Genomic DNA, 10,736 nt, shown 5'->3' with positions numbered 1-10,736 from the left:
CTGTTAGAGGGGCAGTACTGAGGGAGCACTGCACTTTCGGAGGGGCAGTACTGAGGGAGTGCCGCACTGTCAGAGGGGCAGTACTGAGGGAGTGTTGCACTGTCAGAGGGGCAGTACTGAGGGAGCGCCGCACTGTTGGAGGGTCAGTACTGAGGGAGCACCACACTGGCGGAGTGGCAGTACTGAGGGAGCGCCGCACTGTCAGAGGGGCAGTACTGAGGGAGCGCCGCACTGTCGGAGGGGCAGTACTGAGGGAGCGCTGCACTGTCGGAGGGGCATTACTGAGGGAGTGCTGCACTGTCGGAGGGGCAGTACTGAGGGAGCGCCGCACTGTCGGAGGGGCAGTACTGAGGGAGCGCTGCACTGTCGGAGGGGCATTACTGAGGGAGTGCTGCACTGTCAGTGGGGCAGTACTGAGGAAGCGCCACACTGTCAGAGGGGCAGTACTGAGGAAGCGCCACACTGTCGGAGAGGCAGTACTGAGGGAGTGCTGCACTGTCAGAGGGGCAGTCCTGAGGGAGCTGCTGATTTTCCGGGTCTGCGCCAATTTACCGTTTTCCTCCTATGTTCCAATAGATTCGACTTGCCTCGATTTGTTGACAGTAATTATATTTTATTCAGTGAAAGAGAGAGATTGATACATTACAGCACCTGAGCAGTAGTCAAACAAAGCACAATCAAGGTTTCTATTACTTGTTGGGCCCTGGGTAGAAGACGCAATCTCCACGGGTCAACCCCAGTCAGCCCGGGCCTCTCGTGTGTAACCCCTTGTTCTGCCAGGAATACATCTTTAACTTCAACAACCAAGGCCCAGCACTTCGGTCTCTTCCATTTTAAAATCTAACCTAGTCTACCCAGGGCATCTAACAGTAGGGTTTACAAGTATGATTATAATTGCAGCAATAACATAATGAAATCATTAAACTAAAATTAGCAATAGAATCAACTGATTTAGTTCAGGTTAGTTAGTAGGGAGACACAGAAATGAAGATTTCCTCCTTTCTTACAGAGCACCGCACTGTCGGAGGGGCAGTACTGAGGGATTTTTTTTATTCATTGATGGGATGTGGGCGTCGCTGGCAAGGCCTGCATTTAGTGCCCATCCCTAATTGTCCTTGAGAAGGTGGTGGTGAGCCGCCTTCTTGAACCGCTGCAGTCCATATGGTGTAGGTACATCCACAATGCTGTTAGGAAGGGAGTTCCAGGATTTTGGCCCAGCGACAGTGAAGGAACGGCGATACAGGTCCAAGTCAGGATGGTGTGTGGCTTGGAGGGGAACTTGTAGGTGGTGATGTTCCCATGCGTCTGCTGCCCTTGTCCTTCTAAGTGGTAGAGGTCGCGGGTTTGGAAGGTGCTGTTGAAGGAGCTTTGGCGAGTTGCTGCAGTGCATCTTGTAGATGGTCCTCACTGCAGCCACAGTGTGCCGGTGGTGGAGGGAGTGAATGTTGAAGGTGGATGGAGTGCCAATCAAGCGGGCTGCTTTATCCTGAATGGTGTCGAGCTTCTTGAGTGTTGTTGGAGCTGCACTCATCCAGGCAAGTGGAGAGTATTCCATCACACTCCTGACTTGTGCCTTGTCGATGGTGGAAAGGCTTTGGGGAGTCAGGAGGTGAGACACTCGCCGCAGAATTCCCAGCCTCTGGCCTGCTCTTGTAGCCACAGTATTTATATGGCTGGTCCAGTTCAGTTTCTGATCAATGGTAACTCCCCGGATGTTGATAGTGGGGGATTCAGCGATGATAATGCCATTGAATGTCAAGGGGAGATGGTTAGAGTCTCGCTTGTTGGAGATGGTCATTGCCTGGCACTTGTGTGGTGCGAATGTTACTTGCCACTTGTCAGCCCAAGTCTGAATGTTGTCCAGGTCTTGCTGCATATGGACACGGACTGCGTCAGTATCTGACGAGTCTCGAATGGTGCTGAACAGTGTGCAATCATCAGTGAACATCCCCACTTCTGACCTTATGATGGAGGGAACGTCATTGTTGAAACAGCTGAAGATGGTTAGGCCTAGGACACTGCCCTGAGGAACTACTGCAGTGATGTCATGTGATTGAGATGAATGACCTCCAACAACCACAGCCAACTTCCTTTGTGCTAGGTATGATTCCAACCAATGGAGAGTTTTCCCCTTGGTTTCCATTGACTTCAGTTTTGCTAGGGCTCCTTGATGCCACACTCGATCAAATGCCGCACTGATGGAGGGGCAGTACTGAGGGAGCGCCGCACTGTCGGAGGGTCAGTATTGAGGGAGTGACGCACTGTCGGAGGGGCAGTACTGAGGGAGTGCTGCACTGTCGGAGGGGCAGTACTGAGGGAGTGCTGCACTGTCGGAGGGGCACTACTGAGGGAGTGCTGCACTGATGGAGGGGCAGTACTGAGGGAGCGCCGCACTGGCGGAGGGGCAGTACTGAGGGAGCGCCGCACTGGCGGAGGGGCAGTACTGATGGAGCTTCTTCTTCTTCTTAGGCAGTCCCTCGGAACTGAGGATGACTTGCTTCCACATTAAAAATGAGTTCTCAGGTGACTGATGAGTCCAATGCGGGACCTACAGTCTCTGTCACAGGTGGGGCAGACGGTGGTTGAAGGGGCGGGTGGGTGGGGTGCTTGGGTTGACGTGCGCTCCTTGCGCTGCCTGCGCTTGGCTTCCGCTTGCTCCCGGTGAAGAGACTCGAGGTGTTCGGCGCCTTCCCGGATGCTTCTCCTCCACTTTGTGTGGTCTTGGGCCAGGGATTCCCAGGTGTCGGTGGGGATGTTACACTTTTTCAAGGAGGCTTTGAGGGTGTTCTTGAAACGTTTCCTCTGCCCACCTGGGGCTCTCTTGCCGTGCCGGAGCTCCGAGTAGAGCGCTTGTTTTGGGAGTCTCGTATCGGGCATGCGGACAATGTGACCCGTCCATCGGAGCTGATTGAGCGTGGTCAGAGCTTCGATGCTGTGGATGTTGGCCTGAGCAAGAACACTGACGTTGGTGCGCCTATCCTGCCAATGGATTTGCAGGATCTTGTGGAGGCAGCGTTGGTGGTACCTCTCCAGTGCTTTGAGGTGCCTGTTGTACATGGTCCATGTCTCTGAGGCATACAGCAGGGCGGGTATCACTGCTGCTCTGTAGACTATGAGCTTAGTGCTGGGTTTGAGGTCCTGGTCTTCAAACACTCTTTTCCTCAGGCGACCGAAGGCTGCACTGGCACACTGAAGGTGGTGTTGGACTTCGTCGTCGACGTCTGCCCTTGTTGACAGTAGGCTCCCGAGGTATGGAAAGTGGTCCACGTTTTCCAAGGCTTTGTCGTGGATTTTGATAATTGGGGGGCAGTACTGTGTGGTGGGGGCAGGTTGGTAGAGGACCTTTGTCTTACGGATGCTTAGTGTAAGGCCCGTGCTCTCGTACGCTTTGGTGAAGGTGTTGATGATGGTTTGGAGTTCGACCTCCGAGTGAGCGCAGACGCAAGCGTCATCTGCATACTGTAATTCGACGACAGAGGATGGGACGACCTTGGATCTGGACTGGAGGCGACGGAGGTTGAACAGTTTCCCGTTTGTTCTGTAAATTAGCTCCACTCCAGCGGGGAGTTTACTGAGGGAGAGATGGAGCATTGCAGCAAGGAAGATCGAGAAGGGTGTTGGTGCGATGACACAGCCTGGCTTGACCCCGGTTCGTACGTGAATTGGGTCTGTGCTGGAACCATTACTTAGGATCACGGCTTGCATGTCGTCGTGAAGCAGGCGAAGGATAGTGACAAACTTTTGAGGGCAGCCAAATTTGAGGAGGACACTCCATAATCCCTCACAGTTGACAGTGTCGAAGGCCTTTGTGAGATCAAAGAAGGCCATGTACAGCGGTTGGTGCTGTTCCCGGCATTTCTCTTGTAATTGAGGGGCAGTACTGAGGGAGCGGCGCACTGTGGGAGTGGCTGTACTGAGGGAGCGCCGCACTGTGGGAGTGGCTGTACTGAGGGAGCGCTGCTCTGTCGGAGGGACAGTACTGAGGGAGCACCGCACTGTGGGAGGGGCAGTACTGAGGGAGCGCTGCCCTGTCAGAGGGGCAGTAGTGAGGGAGTGCTGCACTGTGGGAGGGGCAGTACTGAGGGAGCGCTGCACTGTCGGAGGGGCAGTACTGAGGGAGCGCTGCACTGTCGGAGAGGCAGTACTGAGGGAGCACTGCACTGTCGAATGGGCACTACTGAGGGAGCGCTGCACTGTGGGAGTGGCAGTACTGAGGGAGCGCTGCACTGTCGAATGGGCACTAATGAGGGAGTGCTTCACTGTGGGAGTGGCAGTACTGAGGGAGCGCTGCACTGTCGGAGAGGCAGTACTGAGGGAGCGCCGCACTGCCGGAGGGGCAGTACTGAGGGAGCGCTGCACTGTGGGAGTGGCAGTACTGAGGGAGCGCTGCACTGTCGGAGGGGCAGTACTGAGGGAGCACTGCACTGTCGGAGAGGCAGTACTGAGGGAGCACTGCACTGTCGAATGGGCTCTACTGAGGGAGCGCTGCACTGTGGGAGTGGCAGTACTGAGGGAGCGCTGCACTGTCGAATGGGCACTAATGAGGGAGAGCTTCACTGTGGGAGTGGCAGTACTGAGGGAGCGCTGCACTGTCGGAGAGGCAGTACTGAGGGAGCGCCGCACTGCCGGAGGGGCAGTACTGAGGCAGCGCTGCACTGTGGGAGGGGCAGTACTGAGGGAGCGCTGCACTGTCGGAGGGGCAGTACTGAGGGAGCGCTGCACTGTGAGAGGGGCAGTACTGAGGGAGCGCCGCACTGTCGGAGGGGCAGTACTGAGGGAGCGCTGCACTGTGAGAGGGGCAGTACTGAGGGAGCACTGCACTGTCAGAGGGGCAGTACTGAGGGAGCACTGCACTGTCAGAGGGGCAGTACTGAGGGAGCGCCGCACTGTGGAAGGGACAGTACTGAGGGAGCGCTGCACTGTCAGAGGGGCAGTACTGAGGGAGCGCTGCACAGTCAGAGGGGCAGTACTGAGGGAGCGCTGCACAGTCAGAGGGTCAGTACTGAGAGATCCCATGGCCACTATCTCAAAGTAGAGCAGGGGAGTTGTTTGACTGTTTCTATACTTTTGGTGAATTTCATAACTGTGTAAAGTTGATGGTTAAAGTATTTAAAACTGCGAGAGGAGGAAATTAATCAGTGGCACAGATAATCGTAAAAATCAGATTAATGTAATTAATTTTTTTTCAGATTTCAATATAAGCTTAAAAGGGACAGAGAAAGCAAACACCAATCAAACATGATCAATTGATGACTATTCTGTCTGATTGGATCTTCCAGAATCCTTCAAAACTTTGCAGTAATTCAATCAAAGAATTCTCCGGACCTGCCCGCGGGATTTAATCAGAACTTTCACATTCCCTCACCTCAAATGGAAGGTCACCGGAATTCCAGGGGTTGGGAGAGGAGGTTGGTGATTGGATTGGAGTTTCCAGGGGTTGGGAGAGGAGGTTGATGATTGGATTGGAGATTCCAGGGGTTGGGAGAGGTGGTTGATGATTGGATTGGAGATTCCAGGGGGTGGGAGAGGAGGTTGATGATTGGATTGGAGGTTCCAGGGGTTGGGAGAGGAGGTTGATGATTGGATTGGAGATTCCAGGGGTTGGGAGAGGGGGTTGATGATTGGATTGGAGATTCCAGGGGTTGGGAGAGGAGGTTGATGATTGGATTGGAGATTCCAGGGGTTGGGAGAGGAGGTTGATGATTGGATTGGAGATTCCAGGGGTTGGGAGAGGAGGTTGATGATTGGATTGGAGATTCCAGGGGTTGGGAGAGGAGGTTGATGATTGGATTGGAGATTCCAGGGGTTGGGAGAGGAGGTTGATGATTGCATTGGAGATTCCAGGGGTTGGGAGAGGAGGTTAATGATTGGATTGGAGATTCCAGGTGTTGGGAGAGGAGGTTGATGATTGGATTGGAGATTCCAGGGGTTGGGAGAGGTGGTTGATGATTGGATTGGAGATTCCAGGGGTTGGGAGAGGTGGTTGATGATTGGATTGGAGATTCCAGGGGTTGGGAGAGGAGGTTGATGATTGGGTTGGAGAGTCCAGGGGTTGGGAGAGGAGGTTGATGATTGGATTGGAGATTCCAGGGGTTGGGAGAGGTGGTTGATGATTGGATTGGAGATTCCAGGTGTTGGGGGAGGAGGTTGATGATTGGATTGGAGATTCCAGGGGTTGGAAGAGGGGGTTGATGATTGGATTGAAGATTCCAGGGGTTGGGAGAGGTGGTTGATGATTGGATTGGAGATTCCAGGGGTTGGGAGAGGTGGTTGATGATTGGATTGGAGATTCCAGGGGTTGGGAGAGGAGGTTGATGATTGGATTGGAGATTCCAGGGGTTGGGAGAGGAGGTTGGTGATTGGATTGGAGATTCCAGGGGTTGGGAGAGGAGGTTGATGATTGGATTGGAGATTCCAGGAGTTGGGAGAGGTGGTTGATGATTGGGTTGCAGATTCCAGGGGTTGGGAGAGGAGGTTGGTGATTGGATTGGAGATTCCAGGAGTTGGGAGAGGTGGTTGATGATTGGATTGGAGATTCCAGGGGTTGGGAGAGGAGGTTGATGATTGGATTGGAGATTCCAGGGGTTGGGAGAGGTGGTTGATGATTGGATTGGAGATTCCAGGGGTTGGGAGAGGTGGTTGATGATTGGATTGGAGATTCAAGGGGTTGGGAGAGGAGGTTGATGATTGGGTTGGAGAGTCCAGGGGTTGGGAGAGGAGGTTGATGATTGGATTGGAGATTCCAGGGGTTGGGAGAGGTGGTTGATGATTGGATTGGAGATTCCAGGTGTTGGGAGAGGAGGTTGATGATTGGATTGGAGATTCCAGGGGTTGGGAGAGGTGGTTGATGATTGGATTGGAGATTCCAGGGGTTGGGAGAGGAGGTTGATGATTGGATTGGAGATGCCAGGGGTTGGGAGAGGAGGTTGGTGATTGGATTGGAGATTCCAGGGGTTGGGAGAGGAGGTTGATGATTGGATTGGAGATTCCAGGAGTTGGGAGAGGTGGTTGATGATTGGATTGGAGATTCCAGGGGTTGGGAGAGGAGGTTGGTGATTGGATTGGAGATTCCAGGGGTTGGCACAGGTGGTTGATGATTGGATTGGAGATTCCAGGGGTTGGGAGAGGAGGTTGATGATTGCATTGGAGATTCCAGGGGTTGGGAGAGGTGGTTGATGATTGGATTGGAGATTCCAGGGGTTGGGAGAGGAGGTTGATGATTGCATTGGAGATTCCAGGGGTTGGGTGAGGTGGTTGATGATTGGATTGGAGATTCCAGGGATTGGGAGAGGTGGTTGATGATTGGATTGGAGATTCCAGGGGTTGGGAGAGGTGGTTGATGATTGGATTGGAGATTCCAGGGGTTGGGAGAAGAGGTTGAAAAGAACATAAGAAATAGGAGCAGGAGTAGGCCAATCGGCCCCTCGAGCCTGCTCCGCCATTCAATAAGATCATGGCTGATCTGATCCTAACCGCCAATCCACTATCACAGAACCATCTCCTGAATCTAACAGAATTAGACACATGAAATAGGAGTAGGATCAGGCTACACGGCCCCTGGGCCCGCTCCGCTACCCACAGGGCCATGACCGATCTGAACCTAGACTCATGTCCAAATTCCTGCCCGCTCCCCGTAACCCTTAATTGGATTGGATTGGAGATTCCAGGGGTTGGGAGAGGTGGTTGATGATTGGATTGGAGATTCCAGGGGTTGGGAGAGGAGGTTGATGATTGGATTGGAGATTCCAGGGGTTGGGAGAGGTGGTTGGTGATTGGATTGGAGATTCCAGGGGTTGGGAGAGGTGGTTGATGATTGGATTGGAGATTCCAGCGGTTGGTCACTCGCACAGCTGAGAATATGTTTCATTGCAGGATTTCCATTCACTTCCTGGGCAGCAGCAGGTCTGTAAGTTTAGCAATGGCTTCACTTCCCTGCTGGGCATTCTTCTGAAGTTGCTCCTGATTCACAGCGGCCCTGTGATGGATTTCCTTTCTTGCTTCGTCACATTTATCCTGGACCTTCTTAAACTTGTATTCAGACCCCTGCCCGCCCAGCAATGAGCTCAGCTCGCCCAGTTGACCTGCAAGGTACTTGTCGTGATTCTCCACATAGGTTTTTGACATGTCACCGATGTGGGTCATGATGCTGACTGCCTGGGACACTTGAAAGTTCATCATCTGACTACTGGCTAACGCACCTGGAGCACCCTGCGTGCCTTCACCACTCACCGCACTAAGTCTCTTAAATGTCTTCTGGCAACCTTCAGTTAATTTTGGTATGATATGAATGAAGTTGATCATCTCTGACCAGTTGGACTTGATGCTCCCCAGTGCCCCAAGCCCTTTAGCCATCAACGCTACACGTGTGCTGATATCCATCTCTTGTGCCTGATTGTTCTTTATCTCTCTCAACAACGTCTCACTCTCATCACACGAACTTTTCATATTTTGGTGACATTCATTGTACATTTTTTGCGACTCCTCCAACTGGGATTGGACTTCCTTGATCTTCAGTGAGGCTTCCTCTCTAACCTTGCTGAGGAAACTGCTGATTTCAGGGTTTGATTCAGAGGATTCTTTGTCTTTCAGCTCAGACACCAGTTGTATGAGAAAGATCAACCCTTTCCCCAGCTCCACCACCAGAAGCACTGGGCTGGTCACATTGCTCAAAAGATCAACAATCTTTGGGAGAAGCTTCTTCATCTGTTTCAGTCCTTCCAAACAGAACTGATCAATGAGAGCACTCGCCCTTACATTGTCGTATTCACTGGTGACTTCCTCACGTTTTCGGGAAGCCTCGATCCATTGCTTCTGTAAATTGCACTTCTTCTCCTCTACTAACTCATTCTTCTGTTGTGTTTCCGACAGGACTTTCCTTACTTCCCCCAGCTTATCCTGGCTGATACTCTGGGAATCTGTACAGGTCTCCAGCAGCTCACTCAGTAGATCGCTGAGATTGGAGAGCTCCTTTTCCACAGATTCGGCACATGTTTTGGATTTGTCTGCACAAACCCGAATGTTCTGCAGCTGCTTGGGAAGGTCTTTGTTCAGAGATGACCCTTCACCCACATTCTTCACATGGACAAGGAGGGCCTTACAACACATGTGGATTTTGTTCAGATTAGTGCGGGTCTGTTGAAACGAGTTTACGGTTTGGTTGCAAACCTCCATCAGGCACCTCTTGAATGAATCTGGACGTTTAAACAGGGATTTCTTGCCTGCACTGCCTTGGTTTAGTTTGAAGTCCTCCATCCTCGTAGCCAGATGCACCAGTTCACCCAAAATAGCGACAGATGTGGGTGCTGGCATCAGAAACTTCTCCCACTTGACCTGGGACTGCACCATCACATCAAAGCAAAGGGACACTTGCTGTTGGCTGTGGAGCTCGGTCACGTGACACTGCTTGTCCGACATGCTGATGTTTCCTGCAATGAGAATTCGCACAACTGGATTGGCTCAAACATTAACAGTTCTGTTATTGGAGAGAGAGGGTTCACATCAGAACAGGCCAGTAGTCAGCCTTGTACAACACAAAGACCACCTTTCAGCCTTGCTGTGCTGACTTAGATGATATAGGGCATGGTGAGGGCACGACAATTGGGCTCATTGACCTGGGCAAGGGAGGGGAAGATTTCTGAGCACCGTCCCGTGACTGCTGAGGGCATCAGCGTTGGGCGCGGTTATCAATAATCCAACAACATGCTGATACTCAGAGCTTCTTCTGTTCAGGTGGACCAGCACACCCATCCCCCGTCCCCCCCGTCCCCCCCACACCCGTCCCCCCCACACCCGTCCCCCCCACACCCGTCCCCCCCACACCCGTCCCCCCCACACCCGTCCCCTCCACACCCGTCCCCCCCACACCCGTCACCCCCACACCCGTCCCCCCCACACCCGTCCCCTGTCCCCCCCACACCCGTCCCCCCCACACCCGTCCCCCCCACACCCGTCCCCCCCACACCCGTCCCCCCCACACCCTGTCCCCCCCACACCCGTCCCCCCCACACCCGTCCCCCCCACACCCGTCCCCCCCACACCCGTCCCCCCCACACCCGTCCCCCCCACACCCGTCCCCTGTCCCCCCCACACCCGTCCCCCCCACACCCGTCCCCCCCACTCGCGTCCCCCGTCCGCCCCACACCCGCCCCCGTCCCCCCCACACCCATCCCCCATCCCCCCCACACCCATTCCCCTGTCCCCCCCACACCCAATCCCCCGTTGCCCCCACACCCGTCCCCCATCCCCTCCACACCCATCCCCCGTCCCCCCCACACCCGACCCCATCCCACCCATTTCCCTGGCTCAAGCATCACCTCTGATGCACGGGTTACTCTCATTTCCGGGGGCCTCCTGCTACTATAAAGAGGCTGTAAGAGGACAGATGCCAGCTAAATCTGGCGCTATGCCCCCCACGTCATTTGTACGTGGCAGGTGAGGCTGGAGCAGCCAACGGCTGTCCTGGTGAGATGGAGATACATCCAGGTGCAGCGGTGTGGCAACAGCACTGGGGAATTTTCTCTCATTCTCTGCTGCACTCCACTTCGGGGTGGCAGGCGGTGACTAAGGAAGGATATACTTGCCATAGAGGGAGTGCAGCGAAGGTTCACCAGACTGATTCCTGGGTTGGCAGGACTGTCGTATGAGGAGAGATCGGGTCGACTAGGCCTGTATTCACTAGAGTTTAGAAGAATGAGAGGGGATCTCATTGAAACGTATAAAATTCTGACAGGATTAGA

The 10,736-nt window shown here is 53.7% G+C and overlaps 1 protein-coding gene across 1 annotated transcript; it reads right to left on the bottom strand.

The window, feature by feature from the left end:
• Positions 1 to 592: 592 nt before the first annotated feature.
• On the bottom strand, positions 593 to 9,742 carry LOC147083919 (uncharacterized). Its single transcript, XM_085980039.1, has one exon. It carries the CDS (start codon positions 9,412 to 9,414, stop codon positions 7,882 to 7,884), a length of 1,533 nt encoding a protein of 510 aa, XP_085836165.1. The 5' UTR covers positions 9,415 to 9,742; the 3' UTR covers positions 593 to 7,881.
• Positions 9,743 to 10,736: the final 994 nt, after the last annotated feature.

Source organism: Somniosus microcephalus, unplaced genomic scaffold (assembly GCF_052327205.1).
Source record: "Somniosus microcephalus isolate GS21.2 unplaced genomic scaffold, FLI_Smic_1.0 scaffold14, whole genome shotgun sequence".
NCBI classification, from domain to species: domain Eukaryota; kingdom Metazoa; phylum Chordata; class Chondrichthyes; order Squaliformes; family Somniosidae; genus Somniosus; species Somniosus microcephalus.
The sequence above is the reverse complement of the archived record's forward strand: the minus strand, read 5'-3'. Positions and strand labels throughout refer to the sequence as shown.